The sequence below is a fragment of the Tursiops truncatus genome, chromosome X (genome assembly GCF_011762595.2).
Source record: "Tursiops truncatus isolate mTurTru1 chromosome X, mTurTru1.mat.Y, whole genome shotgun sequence".
Classification (NCBI taxonomy): domain Eukaryota; kingdom Metazoa; phylum Chordata; class Mammalia; order Artiodactyla; family Delphinidae; genus Tursiops; species Tursiops truncatus.
In genome coordinates this window covers 1,651,399-1,671,890 of record NC_047055.1, presented here as the reverse complement: position 1 = coordinate 1,671,890, position 20,492 = coordinate 1,651,399, and the positions used below count along the sequence as shown (strand labels likewise).

At 57.7% G+C, this 20,492-nt stretch overlaps 2 protein-coding genes across 6 annotated transcripts; one reads left to right on the top strand and one right to left on the bottom strand.

Annotated features, from left to right (window-relative positions):
• The first annotated feature begins 68 nt into the window (after nucleotides 1-68).
• On the top strand, nucleotides 69-3,968 carry SSR4 (signal sequence receptor subunit 4). Of its 5 annotated transcripts, none has more exons than XM_033849878.2 (6): nucleotides 69-226; nucleotides 2,073-2,191; nucleotides 2,977-3,051; nucleotides 3,207-3,296; nucleotides 3,521-3,619; nucleotides 3,813-3,968. In XM_033849878.2, exons 1-6 carry the CDS (start codon nucleotides 160-162, stop codon nucleotides 3,915-3,917), a joined length of 555 nt encoding a protein of 184 aa, XP_033705769.1. In that variant the 5' UTR covers nucleotides 69-159; the 3' UTR covers nucleotides 3,918-3,968. The 5 variants fall into 5 exon arrangements, with proteins under 5 accessions (XP_033705769.1, XP_033705773.1, XP_033705771.1 ...); XM_033849880.2 differs by having other exon boundaries at nucleotides 70-226; nucleotides 3,554-3,619; XM_033849879.2 differs by having other exon boundaries at nucleotides 73-226; nucleotides 2,076-2,191.
• Nucleotides 3,969-7,085: 3,117 nt separating this feature from the next.
• PDZD4 (PDZ domain containing 4) lies at nucleotides 7,086-20,220 on the bottom strand. The gene is made up of 7 exons (XM_033849883.2): nucleotides 12,676-20,220; nucleotides 11,471-11,561; nucleotides 10,959-11,057; nucleotides 10,307-10,369; nucleotides 9,757-9,858; nucleotides 9,405-9,515; nucleotides 7,086-9,224 (listed from the first exon to the last, which is right to left on the bottom strand). Exons 1-7 carry the CDS (start codon nucleotides 12,945-12,947, stop codon nucleotides 7,668-7,670), a joined length of 2,295 nt encoding a protein of 764 aa, XP_033705774.1. The 5' UTR covers nucleotides 12,948-20,220; the 3' UTR covers nucleotides 7,086-7,667.
• Nucleotides 20,221-20,492: the final 272 nt, after the last annotated feature.

Below are 20,492 nucleotides of genomic sequence, written 5' to 3'. Positions count from 1 at the left end.
TCCGGGGAGGGGACACGTCAGTGCCGCTGGCGACGTCACAGGCCCGCCCGGCCCGCCGGCCCCTGATTGGCTGCTGCGGCCGCTTACGCGTCGCGCTTCCTCGTCTGCTCCTCGTGTTCAGGGGAGTCGCTCTCTTTTTCCCTCGGCAGAGAAGAGGCGATGGCGGCGCTGGCATCTCTCGGCGCCCTGGCGCTACTCCTGCTGTCCGGCCTCTCCTGCTGCTCAGGTAGCGGCCTGGCCGGAGCTCGTTTCTGGCGAGCCTCTCACCCACGACTGGTGGTGCGTGGGGGGAGGAGGGGTGCGGGCGAAGCGGGGGTCTGGGCTTTCTTCTTCAGAGAGGCAGGTGGTCTCTGGTCGCGGCAGCCGAGCCCACCACGCGCTCTTGCATCACACACGTTTACCAAGCTGCTGGGCTGCTGGGAGAAACAGCCTAGTCTGTCCCTCGTCTACTTCCGCGAGGAAGAGTCCCAGAGCCTCTCCCGTGCGCCTGGCCCCAGCTCCAGCAGGAAAAATGACACACGTCCCTGCTGCCACTCCAGGAGCTCCCGGTCCCGGAGGGGGGTCGGACAGGAGCAAAGCTCTGCAGCGCCGGGCGATCGGAGCGAGAAACTGGGCCGGTGGAGAGGAGCCACTTGACCCGGTGCGGTGGGGCCAGGCCTCTCCAGGAAGAGAGCTCTGAGTGAAGAGGAAGCAGGGACGGTCCAGGCAGAGGGGCCCGGAGTGCGGGCGAGTTAGAAAGGAACTGAAGAGGGAAAGATGAGTGGGCCTAGAGTGCCTAGATCAGGCGGTTGATTTGTTTCCCCCGAGGCCTTGCCATATCTTTATAGGGTTTTTCAGCGGAGTCAGATGGCTTCACGTTCTTGAGAGGTTGTTAACACTTAGTGGCAGGGCTGAGCTCAGACTGGAGTCCAGAAGTTTGTTTAGGAGGAGGTCCTTGCAGGAGCCCCCACCCCGGGCCTGGGGACCTGGACTGGGTCAGGGCCACTTTCAGTGCATTCACTTTACCTGCCCTACCTCAGGCCAGCGCCCTTGATGCCTGCAGTGTTACACCAGCCTAACTGGCCTCCCCGCCTGCACCCTGCTCACCTGCTCCTCAGGAACCCCCCCCACGCTATAGTCAGTGATGCCTGGAAAGGACAGACCTAACTATAAAGCCCCTCTGTGCTCCCCCGTGGCCATAGGAAAAAGGTCAAGTCTAGCAGAGCGTGGAAGGATCTGGGGGATGTGGCTCCTGAGAACCGCCTCCCACCCATGTTCCCAGGCATCTTCCTCCCGCCATTCCAGTCCCACGGCCTCTGACTGCTTCAGCCTAAGTCACGGCCCTGCCCGGACACCACATTTGGAGAGCAGTGGACGCCTTGTGATTTAGGTGGCACCTTTCCTTCCCTTTAGCCTCTAGCAGTGTGGAGATGACTACGGCAGCATCCTTTTTCTCAGTGCAGCCCTGTTCAAGGGGACAAGTTATGCTTATGGACCCAGACCCTCTGCCATTTCTTTCCCTCCGGAAACACTGGGGCCAGTCGTGGTCTTCTGTCAACTGTCTGGGGCAGAGACCCTTTCCTTCATATCAAAAGCCCCATAGGTTGCCAGCAGCACCATGCTTTGTGTCTGCAGAAGATGCCTTCAGTAAACTGTCCAGAGCCATGCATGGCTCTGGATTGAGGTCAGCCTGGCCACCCCCTGGGCTTCTAGGGTGCTCTAGGGCAGACTGCATCCCTAAACCATTGCACGGCTTCCCTGTCTGCAGGTCCAGGCACAGACTCGAGTCGTGCAGTGAATTCATGCAGCACGCCCCCCCCCCCACACACACACACACTCACCTGTTCTGCCTGTACGTTGAGGTTCCACCTGTACAAAGCCTTCGTGTCTCCCTTCCCCTGCCTTCCTTCAAGACCACTGTAGTTCTGACTGATCATTTGAATCTGTCTCCCAGACCCCACCTGGCAGGGTGCAAAGGGCCCTTTGTGTGCTCAGCTGATGAGCTCTGGGAAGTGGGGTTAGGGTGGTCCCTTCTGGCCCTAACCCAGCAAGCACAAGCCAGGCCTTAGCCGTTCATCTCTGCCTCTCCGCAGCAGAGGCCTGTGTGGAGCCCCAGATCACCCCTTCTTACTATACCACCTCGGATGCTGTCATTTCTACTGAGACTGTCTTCATCGTGGAGATCTCCCTGACTTGCAAGAACAGGGTCCAGGTGAGGCAGCGGGGGTTCAGCCAGGAGGGTGCGGGGGCGAGAGGTGAGCAGTGAGGCTGAGACCTGGGGCCCTCACTGGCAGTGGATGGGGTCAGACCTGGGGGTCCGTGTGGACAGGGAGAATCAGGGTTTTGATTCCCAGGTGTAGGAGAGATCAGGGCACAGCCAGGCCAGATTCTAGCAGATATTTAAAGAACATTCTCCTCACCTGCCTGCTCTGCTGCATCTATGTGCGGTGATATAGACAGGCATCTTGCTGTGTGTGCAAAGAGTATACGTGTGAAGGGAGAGACAGCCAGGGTCAGCCCCCAGGCTTCTGCGTCCCTTTACTGGTTGCTCTTTGCCGAAGTGTGTGTCCACATGTGTGTTTCGTCATTTCAAGACCAAGCAGCCCTGGCCTCAGCCTCTGCAACCTAAAGGCCCAGAGAAGGAAGGAAGTTGGGCCTTTGTAGGTACAATCTTCTTTAGGCAGCTCATTGGGTGTCCGCGACCGTGATACCCCCTTCCAGGCTCAGAGAAGAAACAAGAACACTTCACTCATCCCGCCCGTGTCCAGTTAACAGGCTTGCCGTGCGTTAGGGAGGCCAGGCATAGGGGAGATGTGGCCCCCAAGGAGGGAGACAGACGTGGAGAGTACCCCCGCCAGACACACCGCAGTCCCCGGCTGTGCCCGGCGGCCTCCATACCCACACACAGGCGGAGGGTGCTACTCCGGGTGGCAGAGCGGGGCCTCACCTGCAGCCAGAGAGGGGAGAAGGTGACTCTCCTTTTATCCCCTCCCCCAGAACATGGCTCTTTATGCTGACGTCAGTGGAAAACAGTTTCCTGTTACCCGGGGCCAGGACGTGGGCCGATACCAGGTAAGGGATGCTGTGGTGGTCACTTTTCGCGGGAGGCCACCCGTTCACGGGTGTGGCTTGAAGGCCGGGCCAGCAGGGCTGGGGTTCTTGAATTCGATGCGCTGGCCGTGGCGCCATGTGCACTGCCCACCCCCTGCCGAACACACCCCACCCAGGTGTCCTGGAGCCTAGACCACAAGAGCGCCCACGCAGGCACCTACGAGGTCAGATTCTTTGACGAGGAGTCCTACAGCCTCCTGAGGAAGGTGAGTGTCCCCGAAGGCCACCCAGGCCTGCAGTAGGGGGGGCATAGCCGCTGCCCCAGCTGGCTCCACCCTGAGGTCCCCTCTCTGACTTGGAGCAGGACGGCCCGTGGGCGCCTTCCTGCTCACCCACCCCACCTGGCCCTGTGCCTTCCGTGTCGCTCCTTCACCCGCATTTCTCCTTCCACGACTCTGGCCGGTGTTCCTGCCTCTCCCACCCCACCCAGCATCGCCCCCTGACCCCAGCACCTCCCTCACAGGCCCAGAGAAATAACGAGGACATTTCCATCATCCCACCTCTGTTCACAGTCAGCGTGGACCATCGGGTGAGTGGCCAGAAGGGGCTGGCCTGGCACAGGGGAAGGAGGGAGCCGGTGGCAAGCCTCGCGTTTTAGCGAGAGCTGGGGGCTGAGCCAAGTGGACCAGTGTGTCTTCGCGCTCCAGGAGGAGGGTGGCTGGAGCGGCCGGCCTTCTCGCCTGTCCCTCCCCCGAGAATGACTTTGGTCTCCTTTCTTGCAGGGCACCTGGAATGGGCCCTGGGTCTCCACCGAGGTACTGGCCGCTGCCATCGGCCTAGTGATCTACTACCTGGCCTTCAGCGCCAAGAGCCACATCCAGGCCTGAGGGTGATGCCCCCCCGCCCCCCTGCTTCTTTCAATAAACAGTTACCAGCTATCCCAAGCACCAGAACTGTGTCACACACACGGGCAGAGCTGGGTGGCCGGCATCCCTCCGCCTGCCTAGACGGCACAGGCACCGAGTGGGGCAGGTCTGGAGGTCCCCTTCCTCCTTGTGTACGTTTGCTTTACTCTTGGCCATTGTTAGCGCTCCCTTCTCAGCCCCCTAATACCCAGTGCCCACCGTCTCCCAGGGCTGCCTGCCTGGTTCCGGGCGGGGCACGGGGCTGTCTCTCCCCTCCGCCCCCCAATCTCTGGCAAAGAGTGGCCTTGTTCTCCTGCCTGGGCCCGCTTAGGGAAGGACCCTCTGACCACCTGCCATTTTGAGGGCAACTGCCCAGGGCAGGTGGCGTGGGGAGCTTCCCCGAAACCCAGCAGTCAGCAGTGCACGTAGCCATGGCCCCTCCTGGCCTTCGGAAGGGCCCTGGGCAGGAACCACACACTGAAGTACTTCCTGTGCTTTTCCCGGGGGGCGCTGCAGGCGTCCCTGTGGCGCTTATGCGGTCGAAGCTAGTACTCCAGGTAGCTGTCCAGGGGGGTGGTCCTTCCAAGCTCTCCGCTCCAGCGTGGTGCCTCCCAGGATGCTCTCACCTCTGGTGTCGGGTGGGGCACGGAGAAAGGCACAAGAGAGGACCTGGACCCCCAAGCCTCCCAGGAGCCCATCGTTAGCCCTTTCCAGCTCGGCTGTGTCCCTTCCCTCCAGCGAACCCGCTCTCTGAGCACTGATGTTCTCGAGAAACCGGGCGGGCGTCCCTGTGCAGGCTCCACGCTCCACGTCAGCCCGCAGCCCTCCCACCAGCCCAGCGTCCCTGCTGCCACCTGGTGACTGCAGAGGTGAGGGGCCCTAGGGTGACCTGGCTTCCTCCAGGCTGTCGTGAGGGGTCCTTGGGATCAGCGTCCAGGGAGGCTGCACCCCAAAGGAGGCCCAGAGCCTACGGGAGTGGGTGGGGCTCTCCTCTGGGCCTTGTCCTCCGCGGGAGTGTGGAGGGACTTGCCTGGGGACCTTCTCCAGGCTAGGGGACGCCAGCTGTTCCCTGCCCCGCACCCTCAGTCCAAGCGAAGCGGGTCAGCATGGGTGGCTGGCAGGAATAGGGAGGCTCTAGGGAAGAGCCCCGTCCTCGCTCCCAAAACGGGCACAACAGGAACCATGGGGCCCCTGAAGACCAGGCCAGGCGCGAGCTGCTGGCTGAGGCGCTTTCTGCATCCCAGACAGGGCTGGTGGGAGCTCGGGTGGCGCCTGCTGGCTGAGCACCGCTCCTCCTCCTTTTAAGGGGGAAAGTGGCAGCTGTTGGCCACCCAGCGGCTCTATTTGATCCCAGCTCCACCACTCCTGGTCCAGTGCGCCGGTTGCCAAGGGCTTCCAGATCTCCTGGTGTCAACATTGCCCGGAGCCAGTGAGAGCCAAGCCCCAGCACCGGCCTTCACACAGCCGAGGGACCCTCGGATCCGGGCCTGTCCTGGCCCCCACCCCAGAGCAAAAGCAAGGTGCCTCTAGCGCCATCACAGTGAGCCCCCAGCAGCCAGAGAGGGGGTGCTCAGGGAGCAGGCGGCCTTAGTCTCCAACCGCAGCCAGTTTTCTGCGAGGGGCTGGGTCCTGGGAACCCATCCTTCACAGGGGCCTATGTGGAGTGTCCCCTCCCAAGGAACGGGGCCGGTCACGAGTTGATGTTCCTAGCCCCCCGCTCCAGAGGCCTCTGAGGGGCAAGAGGAAGGTGGTGTCTCGTGTTTGCCCCTTTTCATCAACAAGCCCTTTCCTCCCTTGAAGCCACTGGTGTTCTGTGTGACGTGCTGGGTCTTCCCTCCCAGCTGTTCAGACAGCAGGGCACTCCGCTTCTGGGAACACAGGCTCAGGTTTCTTGCTCACGCCAATCTCAGCAAGTTAGCAAAATTAACAAGAGGTCTACATTGCTCTTTCAAGAGAATTTTTAAATGTATCCTCACCCACTTAATGTGCTGGCAGCATCCTGTGTCTTTTCAGGAGACAGCGCCTACTCAAGGGCTCACCGCACAGACGGTACCCCTGGAGTTGCTGTCTTTGGGGCCTTGGCCCCAGCCAGGACTTAGCAGGGTTCCTGACACTGAGCAGATGCCCAGTGGTTTGCTGTGCTGAATGGAACCTCTGGGAGTTCCCGCAGCCACCTGGTATTCATCTGGTCAAAAGACACTTCTTTGCATCTTCTGAGGGCTAGGCACTGTGGGGTCCCCAAACAGGGAAGGAAGCCTGTGCCTTCCAGAAGCGCTAGGGCACTCCCTGAGCTGCAGGGCAGGGAGAGGGTGGAACCACTTCTCTATGACTCTGACCAGAGCAGGGGTGTTGGCCTCATGCACATGCCGGCTCCAGGCTCAGTCGCCAGTCCTGAGACAGGTGTCTGCCATCCTTCCTGCACTGGGCACCACACCCTTGTGACCGTGGCAGACCTCTGAAATGACTCTGGTGGCTCTGTCCCTCCTCCCAGAGTGCTGGAGGCTGACTTCAGAACACCTCGCTTTTGCTCAGCTTCCCCCTGACCCGCCCGGCCCCACGCCAGCCCCCGGTGCTGGAGAATGAAGGAGAATGAACACGAGGAGGCCAGGAGTCACCCTCGAAGGCAGCTTGCTTTATTCTCACGATGCCGGCAGGGGGCGGGGGTGAGCAGCCTGTCAGCCTTCCATCTGAGGCTCTCTGAGCCGGGAAGGGCCCGCAGGCCAGCTCTCACTAATGCACAGGTCCCCGGGGGCTGCCTGGCCCACACTGGCAAAGTGGGGCGCAGGGCATCTTCTCCGGTCAGCCCACCTGGCAGGGCCCGCCTGTCACTCAGCTCCAGGCCGCTCCCTAGCTCTGCGTGGGTCGTGTCACCGAGGTCTGCTGCTACTCACGCCACTCAGGAGAGAAGCCGAGCTCCAGAAGGCGTCTGCCACAGCCCTGGGCTCTCTTCCTTCTTCTTGGACGGACACTGACCCTTCAGTCCCCGCAGTCGCCGGGGAAGGAGGTGACCTCCAAGGTGAGCCTGGCAAGCCACATCGGAAGCTCCCAGTCGCCACACCTCGGAGCGGAGGCCATCTGCAAAGCTGCTTCCCATTCTTGCCTTCATCCCCCCACCTCCCCTCCCCCCATCCCCCTCCCCTGCTTCCCCCCACCCCCCTCCTTCCCAGCTATCACTCGGGGATTCCACCTCTGTCAGGCTGCCTGAAGGAGCTGCCAGCCCTCAGAGCGGGTCCACAAAACGAACAAACCCAAAAAACAACAATTGGCAAGCACAGAAAAGGAAAAGAACCACAGAGATCAGGGTTGCCTTTGTCTACAAGTAACGGACATTCTCTTGTGCTTAGGACAGTCTTCTTTGCCTCTGCTTTTCAGCTGACTTCCCTGTCCCCAAGTGCCCGCACTGAGAGCGCTCTGGAGGGAAATGCGTGTGTCTGCATGTGTACATGGGTCTGGGCTCGTGTCTCACACACACACATGCCTACGGCTGAAGGGGGGGCCGATACGGGTCTGCCCCCAGACCAGCTGTTGATGTGGTCTCTGTACTTGGGGAGAAGGAAGTCACCAATGGAGAGAAGCGTCCCTCGTCCTCCAGGGGCTTCTGTCTGGTAACAAAGTCCCACGTGCACACACAGACACACGCTAGATTCTAAGGGAGAGCAGAAGACAGGGTCCCGGCAGGCTCAGTGGACCTGGGCCAGGGCGGAGGACCCGTGCCCTGGAGCACAGCTGGGCTCAGACAGTGGTGACGGAGAGCAGAGGGTTGTAGACCCGCTTCCCATCGGCCGAGCGCGTGCCGTGGGCCAGCATCTCCTGGATGGTGATCCAGTTGTCCAGGATCTTCTTGCTCCGCTTCTTCATGGTTTTGCGGTGGCTCAGGGCGATGATGTTGAGCTCAGCCTTGCTGTCGCCGCTCTGCTGCTCCCGCAGGCACTCCAGTCGGCTCTGCATCATGAACTCGCGCCGCTTCCGCTGCTCCCGGGCCCGGATCAGGTGCTGCTTCCGCTGCTCCTTGCTCCAGTAGCGGCCCATCTTCATCTCACTCACCGCATCGTCGTCGGTGGTCATGCCGCTGCGCTCCTCCCGGATCTTCAGGGCCCGGGCTTTTAGGAGGCGGTCCCGCACCGGTCGCTTGGCCACATAGCGGGTCCCGTCGCTGCGCACCTTGACCTTCCACTCCATGCGGGGCGCATCGGTGGCCGCCGCCGCCACCCCACCCACCCGAGGGCCACTGGCCAAACTCAAGGGGCTGCGGCCCAGCTCTTCCAGACCGCGCGGCGGGGCCAGCTGCATGCAGCTGTGGTAGTGATCGCCCTCCTGGCCCTGGATGCGGTGGCGCCGCGACAGGTAAGGGCTGCCCTCGGGGCCCACGCGCTCCAGGGTCACCCCCGTCTTGGGGCCGCGGCGGACCCGCTCCCCCGAGTGCTGTCTCCGGCCCACCTCGGGATCCCGGGAGAGGGATCGGAAGTTGGCGGGACCCCCCTGCGGAGGGGCAGCCTTGGGGTGGGCGGCGACAGGGGGTGCGGAGGGGGTCCGGTTCAGGTTGGAGTTGCCCCCGGCGGTTGCCCGCCTCAGGGGGCTCTCGGGCAGGGGTTCCGCCAGCAGCGGAGTGCTGCGGCAGCTCTCACCCGTGTTGTAGGCGCTGGTGCTGTCCTTGTCTGACTTCTCAGGCAGCTCGGAGATGTCAGACAGCTCGTGCTTCTTGGGCTCGCCGGCCCCCAGGTCGTAGAGGCTCTCCTCCTCCAGCAGCCAGGCCTTCATGCAGCGCTCCCGCAGCTGTTGCATCTTCTGCGCCCGCAGGATGTTGCGGCACTTGAACTCCAGGTGCCGCAGCTCCTCCTCCAGCACGGCCATCTCGTGGCCCACACTCTCGTTGCGGTTGACATCCAGGGCGCCGCTGCCGCCGGCAGCCCGGGGAAAGAGGAGGCCCAGGGGATTGCCATTCTCCAGGTGGCACTTGATCTCCAGCAGCTCGCGGTAGCGCTCGTACTCCTCATCCGTGAGGCCCGGCACTTCGCCGCCACCCAGCCCTGCGCCCTCGGCCAGCAGGGAGTCCATGCTAAAGTGGAAGTCGCGGCTCTGCAGGGCGTCCCCTTGCAGGCCAAACTTGCGCAGGGGCCCGGGCGTGTTGGCGGTACTCAGGGGCTCGTCCCCCAGCAGGTCGTGCTCAGAGCTCTCCTCGTTGCGCGTACTCTCATCCGTCCTGCCCACCCCGCTGTCCAGCTCCTGGCTGTTGCTCAAGCCTGGGCCCGCATCAGGGGCCCCTTTCTCCTCTTCGTTTCCAAGCTGGAGCTGGAAGATGAGCCCCGCTCAGTCTGGGACCCACCAGTGGGGGCGCCGTGGGGGGAGGATGGAGATCGGAAGGGCTTTCGGGTCTGGTCCATCTCCCGCAGCCCCCCCAAGCCTCTACTCCGTCTGCCGTCCTGCCCGCCCTCCCCGCCCTCCCCCCCACCGCCTTCCCTCCTTCCTCACCTGCTGGGCAGGGGGAGATTTCAGCTTCCGCGCCCGCAGGTCCCCCTCATTCTCAGAGCCAAAATCATCCAGGAAGTCATCCCGGTCACTGTCCTTCCACCGCTTCGCCAGCTGCAGAGACAGGCCCGTGCTGTCCCCACTGCCTTAAGGACCTCCGCAGACAATGACCCCACTCGCGTCTAGGTCCCAGCCCACTCAGCCATCAGAGGCCACAAAGGGAAATGGGCCCCGAACACCCCCCCACACCCTCCATCAGTGCCAGGATGTTGGCATGTTTGTGCCCTAGTCGGCAGCTTTCAAGACAGAAAGCCCCACATCAGGGGACTCAGGACGCCCTGTTGGGCACACACACCTGGCTCTCAGGCCGGGCCACCAGCAGGGAGATGTTGGTATTCTCCTCCTGGCTCAGGATGGCCACTGCTTCTTCCCGGTTTTGGACGTCCACACCATTTATCTGTGGCAGGCCAAGGGACAATCAACGAGGACACCAGGGCTGGCTCTGGGGCAGGCTCCAGTTGAGCTACAGGGGTCCCCTCGCAGGGAGCTCCAAAGCGAGCACCCTGGGCCAGGACAGGCTCTCGAGCTCTGGCAGGATGGAGACAAGTGGAAGGTGCCGGGGGCGAAGACAGCCTGGCCCACACAAGAGCACACGTGCTTGGAGCGGCGAGGAGCAGGACGCACGCTCACGTCTGGGGCACGGAGGGACAGGCTGGTAAGGGGCCCGAGCAGAGACGCCAGCAGAGCCCACGGGCACATGGGAGCCACCGCGTGGTCGTGCAGGAGGGAGATGGTCCTAGCCCTGGTTTCAGGCCCGGCGGGATGCCCGGCATCGGGCGGGGCTCTGAGCAGGAGGGAGCTAGAACCGGCTGAGGAGAGCTGCGGGGCCTGCCTGCCCTGCTCACCTGGATGATGCGGTCTCCCTCGCGGATGCGGCCGTCTTTGGCTGCGATGCTGTTGGGATTCACCTGCAAGGCACGCGCATCATGGGGACTCGGCCCCCTCCCTGAGGTGCCCGTCTGGTAGGAAGGGGCAGCCTCGCCTCAGAGGCCCCACTGTGAACGGAGGGCTGATTTTTTGAGCATGGCAAAGTATGGGAAAGTACCCAGCACCTGCCAGACGGGTGGCGGAGAAGAACCCCTGTGATTACCAGCAGGGCTCCTGAAGGACGTGGTGGGAGAACACAGCCTGGCCGGACCACATCCTGCCTTACCCCGCAAGGCCCCACTGTTCCACTACGGGCACAGGTCTCCTGGGGAGGACTGCCCGGCTGGACACACGCCGAAGCCACTGGCTGCCTTCCTGTGACGCTAAGCTGCCTCCTTATGGGCAGCCTCAGAGCCCTGGGCAGCGTGGCAAGGCTGTGGGGATAGGGTGGCATGGGAGTCTTCATGTGCCACACCCTGCCTCAGCACGTGCCTCCGTGCTGCCCTGGCCCCCTCATGGGTGCCGTACAGATGGGCACCCAAGTCCAGCTGTCGTGTCCCAGCACACAGGAAGGCACGTAGAGCTCCACTGCCTTCTAGAAGATCCCAGCCGCCCGTCCCGCCTTCATACCTCTCCAACGTAGATGCCCAGGTCCTCCTCGTCATCCGTGCGGTAACAGACCATCAGGCCCAGCTTGTCCCGGTGGCTGGTTTTATACAGCTCCACCTCCTGCCACAAGGGGGATGGATAAGCAGAGGGAGAAGCTGCAGGGACGGCAGCCTCGGCCCAGCCTAACCCCCCAGACCGCATCACCTGAGCTGAGTTCCCAAAGGTCTCTCTTACCATCCCAAATGGCACGTGTGTCCTGTGGTGTCCCTTACCAGGAAATGCCCAAGACACACACAAGACACACGGGACGCACAGCGTACAGACATGCGTGGGACACAGACTCGCCGGCACACACTGACAGAGGGACCTCACCCGTGCCCTCCCCAACTCAGCCCAATTTGGCCCTTGAGCCCTTCAGCCATGCGTGGGAAAGGGCCGCGAGGCCCAGCCGCCTGGGGGTTCGGGAGCCAGGCCTGAGCTGGGCCACAGACAGATGCCCTGGGGCTGGCGCCCAAGGCTGGCCACCAGCTCACCTCATACTCCAGCTCTTCCATATGGTCTGCCTCCTGCGGGCTGCCCTCCATGAACTCCGCCGGGTCATAATACTCATGGCTGATGGGGGGGCTGCCCAGGAGAAGCGGGGCGTCAGGCCAGCCATCTGCTCCCCTCTCTCCCTAGCCCCGGCTCCCAGCTGGCGGGTCCCAGTGCGCTTGGCATGGAGCCCTGCTCGGGGTGCAACCTTGGGAGGCGGTGGCCCAGCTACCTCTTCTGTACCCCCTCCTTTTGAGCTACATGCATCTATGCAAAGACCAGGAATATTTCTTGAACAGGAGTGTGAGGGCATCTGCAGCGAGGACCCAGGCATGCCTAGCTCTCCCCACCCCGCACTGTCCCATCCCATCCCATCCTGTCCGCTAGCTCAGACTCCTCTAACCATGCCAGCCAGCAGGGACTGACTTCTCCAAACTGCGGGTGCCCCTCCCACCTGGCACTGGCCCCACTCATGCAGTGCCCCCAGGAGTTATCCAAGCCCTGGAGGATTGCTGGGCAGCGGAGGAGGGCCCAGTCTCTCTCCACAGGCGGCCCTCCTTGCCCCGAGGCTAAGCTTGGCTACTGCCAGCCCCAGGCCTACCTCTCTGTGGAGGAGGGGATCCCGGGATGACCTCCCTGCCGCCGGGGTGAGGCTAGCGAAATGAGTCAGCGCTCACACAGTCATGGGCCACCAGGCCCGGATGAGAGGCCCTTCTTCCGAGCGGGCCAAAGAAAGAAGCCGAAGAGATGGAGGAAGTTCAGAGCAGGCAGAGGAATGGGACAGACAAGGATGCAAGAAGGTTCAAGGGATGATGCTTGTGAGGCAGAAGACGATGGGGCGGCAGAGGAGGAGAAAGGATAGAGGAGGAGCTGAGGACCTCAACCTTCCGGCAGCAAAGTCCCGGGACGGTCCTCCCTTGGCCCTGGGGGTAGATACAGTGGGGAGCCTGCATGTCAGGACCCTCAGGCCCATTCACCAGCTGCTGTCCAGCCAGAGGCTAAAGGCCCGGAGATGCCCGAGCCCTGGGGTGAGACGGTCAGCTCCGGAGGCCAAGGAGCCTGCTTCCTGCCCGGGGGCAGCCAGTCGGGGTCTCCCTGCCACGCCCAGAGCTGCGACAGTGTGGCCTCTGGGTGGCACGGGGCAGCCACCCCAGGTGGCTTGCCCTCTCTGGAGGCAGGGCCCGGGGCCCTCCTGAGGGCGACTCACAGCTCAGACGGGACGTACGGCTCCAGGATGACCATGGGTGGGGTGGGTGGGCGCAGCTTGCCCAGCGCCATGATATGCTCGAAGGTGATGTCGGTCTGAGTGCCACTGTCCACCAGCTGCAGGTCGTGGGAGGAGCCATCGCCCCGGAGGCGGGGACTGCGTCTCAGCACCTGGATTACCAGGGGCTCCTTGGAGGCACGCAGGGCCTCCAGGGTCTGCTCCTGAGACAGCTTGGAGAGCTCCTTCCCGTTCACCTGCGGCAGAGACGACATGTCCCCGTGAGGACCCGCTGAGGCCCTGCTTACCCCTGGGCGCCCTCATTCCCAGGTGAGCCCCACTTCTCAGCCCTGCCCCCACATGGCGCCACGCCCCGAGGGCCCTAGATCCCCTTCGGCCGTCCTCCTCCTTCAAGCAGCACTGAGGCCAGAGCTGGTGTGGGAAGATCACGGGGAGCCCCCTTAGCAATGACCGAGCATCTGCTGGGAACATCCAACATATCAAGGTGGGAGGGAGACCTTGACTCCCTTCTGCCGACAGGAGTCAGTCAACAAACGGGTTCAGGTGGGAGAGTCCGGAAGAGCAAGAAGCCTCAGAGGACAGGGTCTCTGTCCTCAAGGCAGCAACGACTCACCATAGAGAAAAGGCCAACACACACCGAGCCTAAGAGGTGCTGAGGAAGTGGCCCTTACAAGACCACTGTTGTCCCAGTCTTCACTTCTCACGGTGCCACCCCCTCCCCGGGAGTCTCCGGAGAAGGGGTGCTTCACAGAGATGCCCAATGCAATTGCAAAATCATGTCTTCCAGGCTGCAAAGAACAGGCCAGCCCTGGATGTCGTTCCAGGAAGACAGGCTGTCAAAGGGAAGCACAAGGAGTCCTAGGGACGCCTGGCCAGCCAGTGGCTCCTCTGATTCATGGAACCCAAATAATCACCTTGCTGCTACTTGGTTGTGTCCTTGTAGACAGTAGTTTCAGTTTTTATGTTCCCCTCTCTGTAATCTTCGCATGGTCAGAAAAGATTTTTTTAATCAGGTCTGTCTAATTATACAAAAAAGCAGTTTCGTTGTAGAACATTTGAAAAATACAGAAAACCGTAAGGAAGAAAACAAAACTCACCCACATCTCAGGGCTGTAAAAGCTGTGAATGCGTTGGCATATTTCATTCCTGCTCTTTTTCCAATTTGTAACTGCAGGCGCCCCGAGGCCTGGAGCACGCCAGCCTGCGCGTGGACCGTCCGTTGTGTATTGGCTTGGTCCCTACTGTCCATCACTAGTGGTTTTCAATTTTATTATAAAGAAGGTTGCAGAGACACATTGTTTGTATGTTCTGTACCTATTTTCTATGTGTATCTTTGTGTAATCTATAGTTGTTATGTTAGAGAAATTTTCCAAAAGTGGAATTATTGGATCAAAGGGTATCAAGGAAACAGCTTGTCAACCAAGAAGGTATTAGTTGTAAGAATGTGGTCAGCACAGCCCAAGAGGATCTGGACAGCTGGAGAGGCCGCAGGTATAAAGCGAAGAGGGAACGGAGCCCGCGGGGCCAAGTGCATGGGAGAAAAGGGCTGGCTGCTGACGTGTATTTGGAGACGCGTGTGAAGGGTGGACTGGCAAAGGCTGGGCACCAAGGGAATGTGAGGACTGGCCTTGAAGCCCTTAGCAGAGCCAAAACTGTCAGGAAATGCTTGAGGCAGCATTAAACACAGCCAGTATCGACCTTTCAATGGAACAAACTTACAACTAAATGAATTTTATTAAAAACAAAGGCAAAAGCAAACATGCATGTTCCTTATATAAACACCAATATTTAACATTTAACTCAACCCTCAGGATTCATTAAGAAAAGGAAATTCAATAAAGTCAGACAGATGTGACTACAAGAAAAACTACCTCCAATGAATCTGGCTGCTTTCAGAACTTTGAATAAAAGAGAAGTCAGTTTTACTGAAACCATTTCCTCTAAGATCAAGAACAAGACAAAGTTGTCCACTCTCACCACTATTATTCAACATAGTTTCGGAAGTTTTAGCCACAGCAATCAGAGAAGAAAAAGAAAGAAAAGGAATCCAAGTCGGAAAAGAAAAAGTAAAGCTGTCATTGTTTGCAGATGACATGATACTATACATAGAGAATCCTAAAGATGCTACCAGAAAACTACTAGAGCTAATCAATGAATTTGGTAAAGTAGCAGGATACAAAATTAATGCACAGAAATCTCTGGCATTCCTATACACTAATGATGAAAAATCTGAAAGAGAAATTAAGGAAACACTTCAATTTCCCATTGCAACAAAAAGAATAAAATACCTAGGAATAAACCTACCTACAGAGACAAAATACCTGTATGCAGAAAAGTATAAGACACGGATGAAAGAAATTAAAGATAATACCAACAGATGGAGAGATATACCATGTTCTTGGATTGGAAGAATCAACATTGTGAAAATGACTCTACCACCCAAAGCAATCTACAGATTCAATGCAATCCCTATCAAACTACCACTGGCATTTATCACAGAACTAGAACAAAAAATTTCAACATTTGTATAGAAACACAAAAGACCCCGAATAGCCAAAGCAATCTTGAGAAAGAAAAATGGAGCTGGAGGAATCAGGCTACTGGACTTCAGACTATACTACAAGCTACAGTCATCAAGACAGTATGGTAGGGCTTCCCTGGTGGCGCAGTGGTTAAGAATCTGCCTGCCAATGCAGGGGACACGGGTTCGATCCCTGGCCCGGGAAGATCCCACATGTCATGGAACAACTAAGCCCATGCACCACAACTACTGAGCCTGTGCTCTAGAGCCCGTGAGCCACATCTATTGAGCCCACGTGCCACAACTACTGAAGCCTGCATGCCTAGAGCCCATGCTCTGCAACAAGAGAAGCCACGACAATGAGAGGCCACGCACTGCAACAAAGAGTAGCCCCCACTCGCCGCAAGTAGAGAAACCAGCAACGAAGACACAACACAGCCAAAAATAAAAACAAATAAATAAATTTATTTAAAAAAGACAGTATGGTACTGGCACAAACACAGAAATGTAGATCAATGGAACAGGATAGAAAGCCCAGAGATAAACCCATGCACATATGGTCACCTTATCTTTGATAAAGGAGGCAAGAATATTCAATGGAGAAAAGACAGCCTCTTCAATAAGTGGTGCTGGGAAAACTGGACAGCTACATGTAAAAGAATGAAATTAGAACACTCCCTAACACCACGAACAAAAATAGACTCAAAATGGACTAAAGACCTAAATGTAAGGCCAGACACTATCAAACTCTTAGAGGAAAACATAGGCAGAACACTCTCTGACATACATCACAGCAAGATCCTTTTTGACCCACCTCCTAGAGAAATGGAAATAAAAACAAAAATAAACAAATGGGACCTAATGAAACTTCGAAGCTTTTGCACAGCAAAGGAAACCATAAACAAGATGAAAAGACAACCTTCAGAATGGGAGAAAATATTTGCAAATGAAGCAACTGACAAAGGATTCATCTCCAAAATTTACAAGCAGCTCATGCAGCTCAATGTCAAAAAAACAAACAACCCAATCCAAAAATGGGCAGAAGACCTAAACAGACATTTCTCCAAAGAAGATACACAGATTGCCAACAAACACAGGAAAGGATGCTCAACATCACTAGTCATTAGAGAAATGCAAATCAAAACTACAATGAGGTATCAGCTCACACCAGTCAGAATGGCCATCATCAAAAAATCTACAAACAATAAATGCTGAAGAGGGTGTGGAGAAAAGGGAACACTCTTGCACTGCTGGTGGGAATGTGAATTGGTACAGCCACTATGAAGAACAGTATGGAGGTTCCTTAAAAAACTACAAATAGAACTACCATATGACCCAGCAATCCCACTACTGGGCATATACCCTGAGAAAACCATAATTCAAAAAGTCATGTACCACAATGTTCATTGCAGCTCTATTTACAATAGGCAGGACATGGAAGCCACCTAAGTGTCCATCGACAGATGAATGGATCAAGAAGATGTGGCACATATATACAATGGAATGTTACTCAGCCATAAAAAGAAACGAAACTGAGTTATTTGTAGTGAGGTGGATGGACCTAGAGTCTGTCATACAGGGTGAAGTAAGTCAGAAAGAGGAAAACAAATACCGTATGCTAACACATATATATGGAATCTAAAAAAAAAAAAAGTAGTTCTGAAGAACCTAGGGGCAGGACAGGAATATAGACGCAGACGGAGAGAATGCACTTGAGGACACGGGGAGGGGGAACGGTAAGCTGGGACGAAGCGAGAGAGTGGCATGGACATATATACACTATCAAACGTAAAATAGCTAGCTAGTGGGAAGCAGCCACATAGCACAGGGAGATCAGCTCGGTGCTTTGTGACCACCTAGAGGGGTGGGATAGGGAGGGTGGGAGGGAGGGAGATGCAAGAGGGAGGAGATATGGGGATATATGTATATGTATAGCTGATTCACTTTGTTATAAAGCAGAAACCAACACACCATTGTAAAGCAATTATACTCCAATAAAGATGTTAAAAAAAAAGAGAAGTCAGTTTTTGAAATAAAATGCCAAATATAGATGGTGACCATCATTATAAATATTTTCTTTTGTTTTTAATCCTAGAGTGACTATCTTTTGTATCTTAAACTACCATGTTTCTTCAGTCCCTTGGAATACTTTTAAAGAATCTCATTGTGCGAACTTTAAATAAATAAATAAATAAATAAAAATAAAAACAAAGGCAATGAGTCCTCCAAGCTCATGGCTTTCTAATTATTTTACTACACTTTTATCTGGTCTAGTGTGTCTGGAAGGAGACACCATAGGACAGTGTGCGACTGTGCATGTCTTCCCATCCCCGCGTTCAGTGACATCGGGCTGGTGGCCATGGTAGGAGTGTTTACACCATGGAAATCGACAAAGGCTCCAAACGAGGGCTTTGCGTTTCAGAACATTTACCGGCTCCCCACTGCCCTTAAGTCAAGGGCTCCTGTAAGAAGCAGAAGGGCCAAGGGCCGAGAGCTGTGCTCGGCATCTTTGACCGGGGTTGGTGGGGGGTGGGGGACGTTTCACCTTTTCACCATGTGCAGTGGGACGCTCAGGTGACACTGGGAAACACAGGGATGTCTGTCTCCCTGGAAACGTTACCCAGCAGCAGCGTTGCTATGGAAACTGGGCCCAGGCAGTGGGAGGGGAGTGCAGGATGGTCTGGGATGTCAAGAGGGGGATGGGCACACACACCACGGAGCAGATCGAGGCCACCGGAGTGATGCCCCTGACAGCCCAGCAACCTTCCCCTTGACCCACGTGGCGCAGAGCAGAGGCAGACCTCTGGGTGTGGAGGCCTGGAGCTCCTGGGCCACTCCTGCAGAGAGCGCCTGGGGCTCCTTCAGCCTCTTCTCTTCTCCTCAGCAGTCACGATGGGCCCCAAGAGCTAATGAAGGTGTGTGGGACCAGGACAGGTAAGACAGGAGCCCTCCCAGAAAGGGTGAAGGCTACAAACAAGATGCGGAAATGCGGGGCAACGGGCAAAGCAGTGCGGGCCCAGGCACACGGTAAGGATCCAGCGTTCTGCCGCTTCTCGTCCTCACTCACCCTACGGCAGCGAAGACTCGCGTGCACCGGCGAAGCCACCATTCAAATGGCCCCGCTCCAGTCCCAAAATGTCTGAACCCAAGCCAGCTTCCCTTCAGGGTCCCCCTCAAGCTAAGGCCACCGGGGGGCGCTCCCCACCTCCCCGGCTGCCACTGCTCGAAACCCACACCAAGCAATTCCAAATGGATCAAAGTCCTAAACGGACTGAGCTTTAAAACTACCTTGGAGGCGAGAGAACAGTGTCTTTATGATGCTGAGATAGAGAAGCAATTCTTTTTTTTTTTTTGGCCATGCCTCGCGGCATGCAGGATCTTAGTTCCCCGACCAGGGATCGAACCTGGACCCTGGCAGTAAAAGCGATGAATCCTAACCACTGGACGGCCAGGGAATTCCCTTAAGACAAAACATGGGCAAACAAGAATGGAAAAGATAAATTTGACTATGTTAAAATGTAAAACTTCTGGACAACAAAAGACACCATAACTACAGTGAGAAGATAGGACAGGCTAAGAGAAGATCCTTACAAACGCACAGAACAGAATAAAGGGAAACGGGCATTCCAGGAAAAGGGAGCCTGCACCCACCCATAAGCTTGAATCGATGCCCCTTCGGGACGCTGGGAAGCGAGCAGCGTCATCTTAATAGCTAGAAAGAGCCGAGGGCCGGCCGTCGGTGGAGTGGCTCCAGAAAGTGTGGCTTGTGACAACACACCTGCTTATGAATAGCACACACAGTAGAAAATGTGCCTCAGAATGGCAAACCTGCATCCCCTCGGACAGAGAAGGAGAGGAACGGGGTCAGGGATGGGAAAAACACTGAGGCCAACAAGGCCCACATCGAGGCTGGTGGCAGTACACGCGCGTGCTGACATCATTTTTGATGCTCATACTTTCCCAAGCTCAGGAAATATTCCAGAACATCTCCACGTGGAGGAGCAGCTAGGGGGAGGGAGGCCAGCTGGGGGGCTCTTGCTGCCGTCACCCGTTAGGATGTGGAATGGGTGAGACCTGGGGATGTGGGAGCACAGAGGTTTCTGGCCTGGGTGGCTCTAATACTGGCAGGGATGCCATTACTATTATTACTAATAATAGCTACAAACCAATACTAATAGCTACCACTTACTAACGGGCGACCGTGCCCCATTCTGCTGTGAGTGCTTTGTGGCCAGTACTATGAAACAGGCACTGAGAGTACGTCCACCTCACAGATGAGGAAACTGGGGAGGTTAAGGGATTCGCCGAATAGGCCCACCACGGTCAGCATCTCAGGCTGCTGAGGGGCAGGGAGCATGCTCAGTCGGGACAGCTTCGAGAAGCCCCCTCCTTGCGGGCTGGGGGCGTGTGGGTGGTGGGAACCCATGGGGGGAAGGGTGCGGAGGAGTGGGGTGAGAAGGCGGGGCTTCGGCTCAGGTGGGGGGCTCTGGGCTGGTGGTCTGGGTAGGGGCGTGGGTTGTGGTGGCATGGCTTGGTGGCAGTGGGGGTAGGTCTAGGATCCTGCGTTGGACTCTCTTCTCCTTGCAGAGGCTCTTCTCTGGCCCCCTCCCTTCGCCACCCTCCCCCTAAGCGCTCCAGCCAAGCTTATTCATCTCTTGGGCTCCCTACTCCCGCCCTCGGCACTCTCCTGCCCGCTCACACACCCTTCTTCTTGCTGCTTGCACACCTGCTCGTCACCTCCTGCCCCCCTCCTGTCACCCACACTCACTTAAGGCCAGGTGCCCAGGCATGTCCATTCCGAGCCCAAGCGCCACTCAAGGCCTAGCGACCACCCAGGGAGAATGCCGAGCAGGGGGTCTGAGGGTGACTCGCCTTCCATCGGGCTCTGGAGGCCGCCCGAAGGCCTGGCCGGATACACTCACACCACACCTCGCGTGGACCTGCGCTCAGCTTCACCAGGAACCCTTCTAGTTCAGGGAGAGCAAATACTTGCTCGCTGAGCCCACGGTCAGGGAAATCGATTTGAAGATGCTGCCCAAGGGGACCGCCCTGTGGACCCAGCTGGGCTGGAAGTCGCTTTGCTTCCACTGAGGACTCTGCAGAAAGGTGCCCTTGCCTTGCCGGGGGGGGGGGGGGGGGGGGACCGGCGCCTCAGAGGCGCCTCTTTGCCCAAATGTGGCCCAGGTGGCCCTCCCCCTCCCCTCGCTGAGGGCCTGACTCCCGTTTACCTGGAGATCCCTGCCCTGGAAGCAGCTGCGAGCCTGGTCTGGGGCGCGGG